Source organism: Pygoscelis adeliae, unplaced genomic scaffold (genome assembly GCF_000699105.1).
Source record: "Pygoscelis adeliae isolate BGI_AS28 unplaced genomic scaffold, ASM69910v1 Scaffold911, whole genome shotgun sequence".
Classification (NCBI taxonomy): domain Eukaryota; kingdom Metazoa; phylum Chordata; class Aves; order Sphenisciformes; family Spheniscidae; genus Pygoscelis; species Pygoscelis adeliae.
In genome coordinates, this window is record NW_008824016.1 from 257222 (window position 1) to 272679 (window position 15458).

General features: G+C 38.6%; 1 protein-coding gene across 1 annotated transcript in view; it reads left to right on the forward strand.

Moving 5' to 3' along the window:
• The window catches only part of NUDCD1 (NudC domain containing 1), a gene marked incomplete at its 3' end in the record, with an annotated part of 50157 nt that overhangs the window by 3549 nt on the left and 31150 nt on the right, over positions 1-15458 (forward strand). The window contains exons 2-3 of the mRNA XM_009327155.1: positions 3402-3556; positions 14921-15106. Of these exons, the coding sequence (XP_009325430.1) occupies positions 3449-3556; positions 14921-15106 (294 nt within the window). The remainder of the gene's footprint in view (positions 1-3401; positions 3557-14920; positions 15107-15458) is intronic.

Here is a 15458-nt window from a genome sequence, read left to right on the forward strand (position 1 = left end):
GTTTACAAGAATATTTACTTTAAAAAAAAAAAAAAAAAAATCACACTAACTAGGCATTTTCTTGTTTATATGAGCAATGACACCTTTTATTAAGGCTTTTTTTTTTTTTTACATTTCAACTTAATTTCTGGTTATAAAAAAAAATTTCCCATTCTTTGCATTTTTCTTATTTTAGTCATGTTAAATTTTTGTTGACTATAATCCTAAAAAAAAAAAAAAAAAAAAAAAAAAACCCCCCCCCCCCCCCCAAAAAAAACCCCAACAAAACCAACCAAACAAAAACAGCCACACCCCACACCCCCCCAAAAAAAAAACCAAACCAAAACCAAATAAAAACCCCACAACAACAAAAAAATCAGCAAAAAAACCTGACCAAATAACCAAACAAAATCCCCCCAAACTATACAACTGAATAAGGTGATGATCTGATTGAAATATTTCTTCTTTCCCTTTATATTAACTTCTCCTTTTCTGAATTTACTTTTTTAAAAGTCTTCATTTCTTCTCTCTTTTGTCTTTCATTTTTTTGCACTCAGCTCTCTTAGTTTTCTCCTCATTTTTCCAAGGACCATCAAGAAAACTTGAACCTGGAAGGCTGTAGAAAGGAAGGAATGAACTTCATCCTAGTGTAAAATCTCCTATAAACTATCTGAGCACATGGTATGTGATAGCAGATGGCATTTGTGCACAGATTTCACTTGATCACAGAATGGGTTTCAGTTAATCGAGGATGGAATAGTTTCTCTAATTACTTCTTCTTGGCAGAGAGCTATACATACAGGATACATTCTGCAAGCAGTTGATAACCTTATTTGAAGTGTTTCATGACAGTACAGTACACATTTGTTTGATTTCCTGGCTTAAAATCACCTACAGATGGTATAGTTTGTGACTTCTGTTTATGAAGAGTTAATTACATATTCCAATTATGCAAGGGATTTGAATCTCCTATTCCTGACCCCTTAGTATTCAGTGGTTGTCAGGACTACATGCTGAAAAACTCAAGGACAGAGAATTTATTCATGTTCTTCCAGCTTTTATAAAGCTTATCACCTTACATTCAGTAATCAATAGTATATTGTTCCAAGAATTTTCTTGAAAGATTATACATTTGCTTTAGGAAGCATCTAGTTTGGACTATTTTCACTATTTGTGTGTTTTAGTTACAGTTCTGACAGTAGCAACTTGTGTAGGGGGTCGGGGGGGAGAAGTGGAGAAAGGAAGCTCTACAAAAGGGCAATTTTAGATTTTCTGTGCTGAAAAAGCTTTACATGCTTCTGCATGTGTATTCTAATTTCAGAAGATCAGTTAATGTAGCTATACAGGAAGTAGATGACATGTACTTGGTTTCACTGAAAATAATTATCCTAGATTCTATTTGGTGTGTCTTTAATTGTTTACAGAATATTCACATCATCTCTTGTCGTGTTGGGAAAAATATCTCTGTGATAAAGCTTGATTGTACGAACAGCTTTAAAACATGTTTTCACAACACATCCTTCTAATATCTTTTACAGTGTAATTTACTGTAAAATATTCTAATTAGTTAAAGTAGAAATTGGAATGAGTAACAGTCTTTCCCATTATGATAGGTGTATTTTCTTCTCGCTCCTTTGCTGATATTCTAGCATTTTTTAAGGGCCATGGCTTGGGGAACAGTAATTTATTAGTTGCAGAGGTGCGGAAATCCCTCCTGTGTGGTGAATATGAATAATGATTTGAGCTGAGTGGAATTAATGCTGTTGGTTTGCAAATATCAACAGTGATTAGGAGACTAATTGCTAATTATACTGTTGTTTTGTAAGCATTTTGTATAGTATGACTGGATTTTTTTATTAATCAGACAGTATAATCTTGCATAGTTTCCTATAGCCACTTTTATGTTAATAGCCAGTATCTCTAATGGGATCAGTTCTGATCCATCTAGTGACTATCTGATTGATGGTATTGTGATAGCTATGTAGTGGCACTGATTGCACTATCAAATGAACTACTGTTTGGAGTAACTGGTGTTCTGACAGAGTAGAATAAACTACTGCTTCTTCAGTAGGTTCTAAGTATATGCTAAAGAAGAGTGTAAGAAATCTAAGATGAGGACTGCTGCTTAGAGTTGTGAATGGTCCCTGTTGTGGGAGTGGATGGAAGTGAAATACTGGAAATAGCTTTGCTCTGTTTCTGAGCAGAAAGGAGAAGAAAGTGGAAGCTGAAAAAGTAGGAACTAAAATAACTGTTGCTATGAGAAGGATTAGCCTTGAGGTGCTTTTCCCATACCTTGGGTTTGAAGGCTAATCATCATGGGCTGACAGAGTTTACTTAAAACTTTCTAAAGGATTTTGCTTGTTGTGTGAAGTTTGAGATCATCTTCCTGCAGGGAAGCTAAGGATCCTGGGATGACTGTACTGGAGAGTGAACTGGAGTTCCAGTCTGTCTGAGACTATTTGCAGAAGGATGGACTAGACCTCTGCTAATGTCTTTGCTAAAACTTGAGGATTTTTCTGTATTTTGAGATGTTGGGACTTCAGCTGCTTGATCTCTGTATAGATATGGAATAAGAAGAAAGAGCTGCAGCTAGTTTAAATAAAAACTTGGTTAGTCTTAGAAAGATAACCCCAGTTGTGATTACTGGTAGCTGACGAGACATTTTCTATTTGGAAAAATCTTGCTCAAGCGGATGGCTGTAAGTAGCATGCTTCTTGCCTTAAAGAAGGTGCCATTACAGTGAACAGCCATTCTTTGCGGCCTCTTTCAGTTAGAAAAAGCTTAGTCTGAAATTTTCATGGTATCTTGGACATTTCTCAAGATTTCAGCTTCACTGGGAGTGCTAGGAACACAGGTTTTTTACTAATGACCATGTACTAATTCTGCTTTGTACTGTTTTAATCTTTTCTATTGCAAGCACTGATAGCTTGGTTCAGAATTTAAAACTATGAAATCCATGTAGTTAATGGGATATTTCTTTTGGCTGTTGTTTTCTTGGAGTTACCATAGAGCAGAATTTTTTTCCCTTACTGTAGTACCATGTACGTGTCGGGAATGATTCGTGCTCTTCCCAAGCAGACTTAAAAGTAGGTTTTACTTAGTTGTTGCATGTGTGTTTCGTCTTCTGAGGGTTATTGACAAATTGAATCTCAACACATGTTGGGAAGAGACAGTGTAGGCCACTATAAATGGTAATAGTTATTACATGATCACAGTGAATGACTGCAGTGTCCTTCAGTATGGATGACCTGCTTTCCGAGTTTATGGTGAAATTTTAAACTATGTATACATAATGTATTTTTCTTCAAATAAACTAGACCTATGGACTAAGGATGGAAGAATATTTTTAAATTGTTAGTTTGAATTTTAAATTACTTAATAAGTAAATAATTGTTGAAATAGTCTTTTTTTTTTTTCCCCAGCTGTAGCAGAAGTGAAGCTTCGTGATGATCAATATACCCTTGACCACATGCGTGCTTTTGGCATGTATAATTATCTTCACCTTGATTCCTGGTCCCAGGATAATGTCTACTATGTTGATCAGTTTGGAAGGGTTATGAATCTGTCAGTGACTCTGGTAAGAATAAACCTTTTTTAAAAATTACTGAATTTGAAAAGGTGGGGGTAGATAAGATAGAAAATATGGCAAGGAGGATTCGAATGCAAAAACTGGGGGAAGCTGTTGCCAGGAAGACGGGTAGATTAACAAAAATGCAGTTCAACAGGAAAGGATTTTAAGTGAGGTTTCTGACATCTTTGCTTTAATAGTATTGCATTAGTATTGAAATAGTATTGCATCTGCTTCCATTCTGGGGAAGACAGACATATGGTGACAAGCTGAAGAAAAGAGTAGACACTTTTCTAGTTGCCGGCTGTTTCTCCCCTATGTTACTTGATGTTTGTCTGTTTGCTAATTTGAAAATCCAGTCGTAGGTATAAGGAGAGAAAGAAGCTGTATGCATTAGAATTGGAAATGAAAGCCTTTATATACTAATAGGTTAATCTGGGCATCACTCACTGGAAGCAAAAAGATGCTGGTGGTCCTGCGCAAACTTGAAACAGAGTGTAAGCAAGCTAGACCAAGTCTGAAAAACATGACGGTTCTCTGCTTTTATACTGATGTTCTTAAGTAGTCAAACTTTTTATTTCTTTTGAGCCATTTTGCTGCATGGATGCACTAGATTCCATTACAAAGTCATTCATCATTCCGGAGGGTGAAGGACATGGTTCTATGGACGCCGTGTTTCTGGTACATGCTTGGTCATTAAGGAATAGAAGATTGTGTTACTGGCAGTGGTTTTGCAGCTGTCACAATGTCTTCTTAGCTTTGAATGTATAATTTAAAGTAAGATTATATCTCTGACATTTTGACTTGTATCCTGTTGAGCAATAAATATATGCTTACAGTTTTTCACCACAAAGTAGGATTTTTTTTTTTTTCATTACTTTGATTAACTCAGTCCTTTTGACTCATCAAGTATAGCTTCTTAAATGTTCATCTATGCAGAAGGAAAAAAAAAAAGTCCGGAATTGTGTCCAGTTGTTAGCTAATTTAAATAGCGATGCTTCATTCATGACCAGTTATTTGGTTAACATTTTATGTTGAGAAAGGTCATAACATAATAGATACTCCATTCTCATAATAAGATTTGCTCTGGCAGTAAATGATTCAGGGCTGCTGTTTCATTTTTACATAAAACAACGTTAATTTTATATAACAAGTCAGTTGAATTCTGCTATGAGATTAATATAATTCTAGAAAATACAAAATGCGTCACATACTAATACTTTCCTGCTTTCTATAGCTGTTCCTGTTTCATTCATATATTTTGGTGTTGCAGCTTCTTCAAGTTACTGTAACGTGACTTTTGGAATCATGTTACTTGACATAAGATTAATTAGACTGTGTGAGTGTTAAATAGAAGGAATCTTTAAGTGAGTTGTGTGGAGGAGAAAGTCTTTAACCTTTTATTACTCAAATGATTCAGAGTGATTGTATACTGCTGAGATGTTTAAAGTTTATGGAGTCTCTTCATACTGTTCTTTCTAGACTCCACAGAAAGTTTTGCTCTGCAGTCCACAGAGTACTGGCCTAAACATATTTCATTGCTATAACTGACTACATGTAATTTTCAAGTTTGGAAAGGAAAATATCCATTGTCATGCTACCAAGGAATTTGACTTGTAACCCAAAGGGTCTGTTGTGGTTTAACCCCAGCCAGCAACTAAGCACCACACAGCTGCTCGCTCACTCCCCCTCAGTGGGATGGGGGAGCGAATAGGAAGGGTAAAAGTGAGAAAACTCGTGGGTTGAGATAAAGACGGTTTAATAGGTAAAGCAAAAGCCACGCACGCAAGCCAAGCAACCAAGGAATTCACCCCTTCCCATCGGCAGGCAGGTGTTCAGCCATCTCCAGGAAAGCAGGGCTCCATCATGCATAACGGTTCCTTGGGAAGACAAAACGCCATAACCCCAAATTTCCCCCCCTTTCCTTCTTCTTCCCCCAGCTTTATATGCTGAGCATGACGTCATATGGTATGGATTATCCCTTTGGTCAGTTGGGGTCAGCTGTCCCAGCTGTGTCCCCTTCCATCTTGTGCACCCCCAGCCTCCTCGCTGGTGGGGTGATGTGAGAAGGAGAAAAGGCCTTGACTCTGTGTAAGCACTGCTCAGCAATAACGAAAACACCCCTGTATTACCAACGCTGTTTCCAGCAAATATCCAAAACATAGCCCCATACTAGCTACTATGAAGAAAATGAACTCTAACCCAGCCAAAATGAACACAGGGACAAAAGAAAACACAGGACGATGTGTGATTTTTGAGAGAGTGTGACTTACTGTGTGCAAGGTTCTGGGAATGGAAATTACTAGGCCAGGGCTAAGGTGAGAGAAATCCTGATATAGTAGTTCTAGATTTTCCAGGAAATACAGGTTTCCAGAGGATGGTAGGCTGAGAACTGGAGCTGCAAAATAGTTCCTTTACTTTTCATAGAACATACAAGCTGTTGGAGCCTTTGGCAGACTCTTGCTGAGACAGAATAATCTTCTGGGACTTCTTCCAAATCTTTTGAGATCATCTGGATTCCCAGTAGGAGTGTCTAAAAGAAAGAAGCTTGTCAGTGAAAGCCTTCTGTGAGGTGTGGCTTGTCACAATCTCATTTTTTGTGTTTTTTCCTTGTGGTTGGTTAACCTTGGCTGGCTGCCAGGCACCCACCCAGACGCTCTCTCACTCCCCCTCCTCAACAGGATGGCGAGAAAATAAGACAGAAAAGCTTGTGGGTTGAGATAAAAACAGGAAGATCACTGTGACCGATTACCGTCGCAAGCAAAACAGGCTCGACTTGGGGGGAAATTAATCTAGTTTATTGCTAATTAAAAATAGAGTAGGATGATGGGAAACAAAGCCACACAAAGCTCCTGCCAGGAGCTTGCTCCAGCTTGGACTTTCTGTGGGCTGCAGTGTGGATATCTGCCCCACTGTGGTCTTCCATGAGCTGCAAAGGGACAACCTGCTTCCCATGGTCTTCTCCAAGGGCTGCAGGCGAACCTCTGCTCCGCACCACCGTCTTGGCTGACAGGCTCAGCTGTGCCCTGTGGTGAGTCCATTGGAGCCAGTTGGAAGAGGCTGTGTGCACCATGGGGCAGCCTTGTCCTCTTCTCATAGAGGCCACCCCTGCTGCTCCCCACTGCCAGCACAGCACAGACACCCAATACATTCCTTTATTAGGAGGGCACTAAAACGTGTAAATTTCTTTCTTGGCAGATAAACTAGATAAAGGATTTTACAACAGGCAGTAATTTGCATTTTTATATGCAGTAAATTGAAATAATATTGTTTCCTAGGACTGGTGAGTCCATTGGAATGTTCAAGAAAATGGCGCTTGGTTAATATCTTGTCACAAGTTTTATTTCCACTGGACTCTGAAATAAATAGCCGCCATTTTGTGTCCTAATATGCAACACAGTGCTGTTTTGCAAAGGAAACATGTTTGCATATGTATAAAGAGGAATGTGTATTCAGAAACATCAACAAGGTGTCTCATTACAAATGTGCCTGGCTGTATATTAGTCAAATGTATATTACAAATAATACTGTTTTCAGCCAAGTATAGCTTACAAGTTAGCAACGGCCACAATTAAAATTAATGTCAGTCATCTTTAAAACAGAAGATGAAACAGGTTAACATGCTTACCCTAAATCCAAAGTGAAAGAACACATAGGCTTCTTAACACATAATTATTTCTAGTTTTGCTTCCTATTTCTGTTGCAACTTTGATTCTAGTATGGCAGTGTGTTAGTTATCCGTAAATCATGAATTATCCCTGCAACTTAGGTGTTTAAAACGATGTCATCTGTGAAGGCAAAAAGTATAGATAATACCTTGCCACTTGCTCAAAATCAAACATAATTGAAAAAGAAAAGTGATTGACATGAGCAGTTTTTCTAAGTTGATGGATGGGTATTCAAGTGGGGTTTTTTTATACCAGGTTGAGAAAGTTGTTGCCCTAACTTGACTGGAAATACTGTATAAAAGCTTTAACATTCTTCTATTACAGCTATTGTATTTCTTTCATTCGGTAAACCAGCATCAATACTTTGTTTTAAAGATCCAATGGGTAGTGTAGTGACAGTATTACTGAGTTTTTTTGGGGGGGTTGTGGGGTTTTTTGCATATGACTTGACTTTTTTAATTACTTGATGTTTGTAATACTGGAATTTAGCTGGAAAATAATTCAAAGTTTTCTCCTACAGCAGTTAAATACTTGGACTTGATTTCTCGACCTTCAGCTCTTTTTGCAAAGATGACTGTTTCTTTTTATATTCAAATAATGGAATTGAGAAATCGTGGCAACTGTAACTCTTCTCACACTTAATTAAAATCCTTAATGGTATCTATATTTTCATCTTTCTGAATTCCAGTAAGAATTAGCTGTGGAATGCTGTTTCCGTAACTTTCAGTTAAACTAAGAACAACTGTTAGAGGCACCAGAAACAATGTGAGAATTCTGTTTGAAACAGGTCACAATAAGGAAGCAGATAAAGTGAAGAACAACAAAATCTTTTAGACTTCTGTATCAGGGTTTTAAATACTGGGCTCTTAGTTATTCAGAATGCTGGGTGTGGACATTTTTCCTCAGAGAGAGGTGTCCAATGCCTAGATATTTTGATTGTTCATAAAAACAAAGTTTTGTATTTGTTATGGCTACTTTGTGGAAATTGCCATATAACTTACAGCTTTTATTTTTTCCTTTCTCTTTTGGTATGTTTTTTCTTTTCTCATTCCCTGTCTTTTCCTTGGAAAATTCATTCTTATTTTAAATCTCTTATGAGATATCACTTGTTTATACAGTATGATGAACTGTTTTTGACTTTGGAACAATACAATTTCTTAATACAACTTAAAAAATTTAAATCTTACAGGCATGCTAAAGAACCTAAGTAAAATTTCACTACTTAACTATGTAAGCCAAGACACACTTACTTAAATGGAGCTTAGTGGGGGGGAGTCAGGAACAGAGGGAATTTTTAAGCTTGCATTTTACATTTTACCTCTTGTACCTGCACACTGGCTCCTTATCCTGAGCAACTGGAGTACACCCTGGCTTGGTCTGCCTGACTTGGCCTGTGGAGGAACTGTTTGCTCAGAATTTCTGTACAAATTTGAAACCTGCTGCTTAAAAGGCTCAAAATCAGGGTTAGTGCCATAGGCAAGTGAGGCAAACAAGCTGCTGAAAGGAAAGGGGTTGTAATAGTGAAGGCACCCAGATGAAATCTGGAATAGACAAACAGAATTACAGAGGCCAAAAGGAAGCAGAGTATGCTGTCAAGAAGTGGGCAGAGCTAGAATTAAAGACCAATGGAAGAGATGAGAGAGAGATTTGGGAGTGAAAAATAGTTAAACAAAGGAAGAATATTTGTAGAGAAGTGAAGGGATATGAACTGGGTCTGACGAGAAGCTGCATCTAGTTTTTCCTTAAAGAAACTGTGTTGCTGTCATTTAAACCTAATTACAGCAAGTAAATCTGACTTCTTTTAAAATGACTACAGTTGTTTTAGCCAGTTCTTACTAGTACAAAACATGACTATAGTATCTCAGCATCCCCTCATATTTCTGAAGCAGGGAGTTACTATTAACCCCTGTTAACCAGCAGGTGAACAGAGAAAGTAAGGTGAACAGTAAGTCAAAAAGCAAATCTGACACAGAAGGGTTTTGAGGACAGGTTTTGTTTCAGCTTCAAGTAAGTCCATCCTTTTCATTGTCAGACTGAGATTAGAGGCTGTTCTAATAAATGCCTAAGGTTAAATTAGTGAACAGAAAGGTTGTGAATAAGAGCATTTCCTTTCTTGCGTATTGAGAGAAAGGCTTTGTAACGTGTAATGAAGATTATTTTTTACTTTTTTCAGAAGTATTGAGTCCTGATGTTTCTGCTCAGTGCTGATAAATCTGATGTGGACTTTAGAAGATTAAATGGTTGATAGTTGTATTTTTGTTTTTTTTAATTGCATCCAAAACTATTTGAAGCTTACTCTTAAGATTCACTTGAAGGCTGGCAAAAGTGTGGTCTTCCGTAATGTTACATAGTATAGCCCTGAAAAATCACTGTTAATAGGGCTGATGTTTCTTCTTTCCATGATCAGATGCATGGGATTTTGATTTACACACACACACCCCCACACACCCCCAGGCACAGTAGTCATGCAACTTGCTAGTTACAATGGAACACTTCTATTGTAGAAAATACTGCCTTTCAGTGAAACCTTAAAATTAGTAAAAGATGAGGAAGCCAAAACTCTTTGTATCTAGTTTTTGTAGGATTTTTGTTTGTTTTGTTTGGGTTGTGTGTTTGTTTGGTGGGGTTTTGGGGCTTGGCTGGTTGTTGTTTTGTTTTGTTTTTTTTTTTTAATTCTTTCATTTTCCCCTCCTGAATGTGTTACAAATCAGTGGAGTAGTTCAGGGGGCATAGTGACCCTGAATGCTTCCAATAATTAAAAATCAAATTTGCATCTTTTCCACTGTAGATTTCATAATAGCCCTTGTGCCTTTTTGTAGTACACAGTAATCTCTAATACGAATTCAAGTAGGCCCAAAAGGCAAGCAGGCTATCTGTCTGTCATCTGGTCTTTTTTGCTGTTGCTTATTAAAATGGTACTTACCCAAATCCAATTTGTCTTGCTTACCTTCGAACATGTTTTAAATGCACATCTGATTTTAATAACATCTGGAAAATATGAAGGATTTTAAATCCCCTCAAGTACAGGATTCTCAACAAATGAGGCCACGGCATGCTTTATAGAATCATAAAATAGTTTGGGTTGGAAGGAACCTTTAAAGGTCATCTAGTCCAACCCCCCTGCCATGGGCAGGGACATCTTCAACTAGATCAGGTTGCTCAGAGCCCTGTCCAACCTGACCTTGGATGTTTCCAGGGATGGGGCATCCACCACCTCTCTGGGCAACCTGTGCTAGTGTTTCACCACCGTCAGCGTAAAAAATTCCTTCCTTATATCTAGTCTGTATCTACCCCCCTTTAGTTTAAAGCCATTCCCCCTTGTCCTGTTGCAACAGGCCCTGCTAAAAAGTCTGCCACCATCTTCTTTATAAGTCCCCTTTAAGTACTGAAAGGCTGCAATAAGGTCTCCCCGAAGCCTTCTTTTCTCTAGGCTGAACAACCCCAACTCTCAGCCTTTCTTCACAGAAGGGGTGTTCCATCCCCCTGATCATTTTCATGGCCCTCTTCTGGACCTGCTCCAACAGGTCCATGTCTTTCTCATGCTGAGGGCTCCAGAGCTGGGTGCAGTACTGCAGGTGGGGTCTCCCCGGAGCAGAGTAGAGGGGCAGAATCACCTCCCTCGACCTGCTGGCCACGCTTCTTTAGATGCAGCCCAGGATAAGGTTGGTGTTCTGGGCTGCGAGCGCACATTGCTGGCTCCTGTCCAGCTTTTCCTCCACCAGTACCCCCAAGTCCTTCTTGGCAGGGCTGCTCTCAATCCCTTCATCCCCCAGCCTGTAGTGATACCGGGGGTTGCCCTGATCCCTGTGCAGGACCCTGCACTTGGTCGTGTTAAACCTCATGAGGTTCACACAGGCCCACTTCTGGAGCTTGTCCAGGTCCCTCTGGATGGCATCCCGTCCCTCTGGCGTGTCGACCGCACCACTCAGCTTGGTGTCACCTGCAAACTTGCTGAGGGTGCACTCGATCCCACTGTCTGTCATTGATGAAGATATTAAACAGTACTGGTCCCAATACGGACCCCTGTGTGACACCACTAATCAATAATCTGCATCTGCTTTGCATGCACAAATGTGCTCTTTCTGTGTTGCATACACGTGCACAAGTGCAAAGAACTGTTTTAAAGGCAGTGCTTCGTATATTTATTTTTGACTGCCTTACTTCATAGATCAGAATGAGTGAGTTTCTTTTACTAGAAGTAAATGTGTACATAGATGTTTTCCCCCCCCAAGGAATCCATTGCTTGAGTGAAGATAGAGGGACAGGAGATGCTTAGAAAATATGATAATAATTGGTGGCTGAAATTCCAGGGCCTGTAATGAGACACTGTTTTAATCTGATACTTTTTCAGTGCTGTTTTAGTCTCATGCCCACCCTTACTGTAGTAAGAGAGTGCACTTTGTGTGGCACAGAACAGATAAATACTTGTCGTCCCACCCTCCCCCCCGGGTTTTCAATACAAAAATAATGCTTCTGTAATGTTTTTCTTTCAAATTCTGTTTTTCTATTTTTAAAAATGTATTTCTACTTAAATATCTTTTCATTTTAGTGATGCTAATGCTGATTTTTAGTAACAAGGGAAGAATTTCCTTATTGGTAAGCGGAGTTTTCTGATTTGTGGAGCTTCTAAAATAATTGTAGATCAACTGACTGGAAACGAGCCTAGTAAAATAAAAATGAAAGTAGTTTAATTGGCTCTATGACGATTAGTTATGTTCTCAACATAGTCTATTTGTTGTTGGATTAAGAAGATAGATTGGGTTTAAAAAGGGAAATGTTTATCTGTAAAGGCCAGTCAGGCACCTTTTTTTCCAGAGATGATTGTTTATTTGTTCAAATATATGTAGGTATGCTAGCCTGCAAAGTATCTATGAAACCTGCTGTATTTAGTTTTGTTTTATTTATGATATATATAAAAGTGTCTGAGAGATGAGGGGAAAGGACCATAATTTCATGAGAAATGTTTCTTTAATATACAGAACAGAAACAACAGGAATTGGTTTTGTGTGTTACTACTGGAAGACCTTTTTGGAGACTCATCAGATCTTGAAGTCTGTGAATCAGTATAAGGGGCAAGGTGGTGAATATTTTTTTTTTTTTTAAATTATATTGTTAGTGTCCACCATTTGTTTTAGAATCATAGAACAGCCCAGGTTGGAAGGGACCTCAAAAGATCAACTGGTCCAACCTTCCATGGGAAAAGGAGCCTAGATGAGATTATCTAGCACCCTGTCCAGTTGCGTCTTGCAAACCTCCAGTGATGGGGACTCTACCATGTCCCTGGGGAGGTTGTTCCAGTCATTGATTGTTCTCACTGGAAGAAAATTCTCTTATGTCTAGATGAAACCTCTCCTGGTGCAACTCTTGCCCGTTGCCCTTTGTGTTCTCTGTGTGACTTCTTGTGAAGAGAGAGCCTCCGTCTTCTTTGTAGCTGTCCTTTAAGTACTGGAATACTGTGATGAGGTCCCCCCTGAATCTCTTCCAGGGAGACAAGACCTAACTCTTTCAGTCTTCCCCCACCGGGCAGGTTCTCCAGCCCTTTGATTGTCTTCATGGCCTTCCTTTGGACCCTTTCCAGTCTGACCATGTCTTTTTTCAGTTGTGGGGACCAGAACTGGACACAGTACTCCAGGTGCGGCCTGACAAGCGATGAGTAGAGTGGGATGATCACATCTCTGTCTCTTCTAGTAATGCTCCTGCAGATGCAGCCCAGGATCTGATTTGCCTTTGTTGCTGCAGCGGCGCACTGCTGACCTCATGTTCAGCTTGTTGTCCACCAGGACCCTCAGGTCCCTTTCAGCAAAGCTGCCCCCCAGCCACACAGATCCTAGCCAGTACTGGGCTCTTTGGTTATTCCATCCCAGGTGCAGGACCTTGCACTTGTCTTTGTTTAACTTCATGCAGTTCTTGCTAGCCCTCTCTTCCAGGCTATCTGGGTCTCTGTGGCTCTCCCTTGTGACGTGTCTACTTCATCATCTAGTTTAGTGTCATCAGCAAATGTGGTGAGGGTGCTTTCAATCCCATCATCCAGGTAATTTATGAAGATACTGAACATCGTGGGGCCTGGTATCAATCCCTGGGGGACCCCACTTGTGACAGACTGCCAGCCCTTTTTATTTAGCAACTACTTAGTTCAGTTGAAAAACTTCAAGCAATTAAGTTCTATTTCAGTTATTTGAAAGATTATAAAGTAGAGGTCTGACTGTGATGTTGCTGAATCTCCAGTCTCCATCTCATGTTTTCCTGTAAGAATATTCTGTTTGTGCTCTTAATGCTGCAGCCTGATCTGCTTAGTAAGTAATCAAGTGATCAAGCTGTATTGCTGATAAAGCATGTCCTGACCATTTTTTAAACTGTGGTGCCAACTTCTTTTCAAATCATAAAGATTTGGTCAGGTTTTTTTTCTAACAACCCTCTTGGATATTCAGAGATTACTTCAACTCACAAAAGGGAGGTAAATCGTAGTTCTAAGTAGGCAGCGGTGTTGCTGGCATTCTGCAAACCAAATAATGAGCAGAGAGTTACAAAGCCTATTCAGCAAAGAAAGGGCTGTCTGTAAGAATGAAGGCACAAGATAAAGAATAATCCCTAAAACATATCCTGGAAGACATGCCTTGTACTCAGTGACAACAGTTGGAAATCCGGTTTACAGCACAAAAGCAGTTTCTTCTGTTAAAATTAGCAGGAAATGAAGAAGGCAACACTGAACTAAAGCAGGAGTTCTGAGAGCAATTACTAGAAATATAGATGAAATTGGTAATCTAACATTCATTTTGCAATATTATTCAGTCAGGCTGTTTTGTGTAAGGTTTATACAGCAGGAAATACTGGATTTTTCCTTTTTTCTTTTTTTTTGTAGAATTTAGTGATAGGTATCGGGTTTTTTTAAAATCCATATATCTGTTGTTCACTGGACAATTGTATCATCTGTGCACTTTGTTCACTATAGTGCCTCTGTTTATTCATGCTCAAAAACTATCTATGCTTGTAGTTTGGCTTAAAAACAAAAAATAAGATTGCAGTGTGCCACTGATACAGTATGCTAAATAAATTTATCCTGATGGGTAATATAATCATAATGTGATGGAAAAGTTTTTTGCAAATACAATATGGATTAGTACAGCTGTTCTTTGCTAGCTAATCACAATTGTTACTTCTCTAACTTACTGAATAAAATAACCACTCTAGGAAAGCTGAGAAATGATATATCAGCTTGAACATACCAGTTGTGTAAGAGAATAGGCTAAAATTCTTTTTAATTTAGAAGTGAGTTTTTATGAACTAGTTTGCGTACAATTCTGTGGCTTTCATTTCTTTTAAAGTCTCCACATTTTTACTGGGACTAGAATTATTTGAGGTAAGTGATTAATTATATGGCAATGCTATGGGAAAAGAAGTGAAAAGCTTTTTTTAATGCAAAATGTAATTAGTGCTGTAAAATGGAAGGAAAAAAATTGAGTGCTGAAATATCAATTATAGAACACTCATATTTTCAGTAAATAGAAACCAATTCAGTGATGCAATTCCACCACCTTTTCCACATATGTGGGAATGATGCTTGCTACCCACTTTTTTCCAAATATGCTCGACTGCACAAAGAAACTGGTAAATTGCTGCTGAGATTTGTTATTCTTAATTTGTCTGTAATACTTACTGAAATTGATAAATACTTCAAAAGTCTTAGTGCGTGACTGTTTGCTTATAGGACACTGCTCTACAAAAACCAAGAGAAGTTTTCAGGCTACCTACGGACTTGACAGCTTGTGATAATCGCCTTTGTGCCTCAATACACTTCTCATCTTCCACATGGGTTACCCTTTCTGATGGTACAGGAAGACTGTATTTAATTAAATCAGGCAAGCGTGGAAACAATGCATCTGAAAAGTGGGAGGTAAGTTGTGCAATAACATATTTAAGAATTGAACATCTACCAAATAATTCTTACTCTTGCATTTCTTATGAGAATTGCACGTATGTAATGTTGTGAAGAATTAAGCTTTAAATCATAACTGTATCACTGATACAGGACTGTGTTAAAGTATAAAAATCATTGATTTTTATACTAATGACTAAATTAGTGATTTCTTTATGCACAAAATATCTAAAATTCAGGTGTTTGAAAGGGAGCAACGTTTTGACTGAAGAAGAATCTGTCTAAGTAAAAGTGAGTGTTTCTAAATAGGTCGCTAAATGCTTGTCTAGCACAACTTTTTCTAAAAAACATTTCCCCTTTCCCTTCCCTA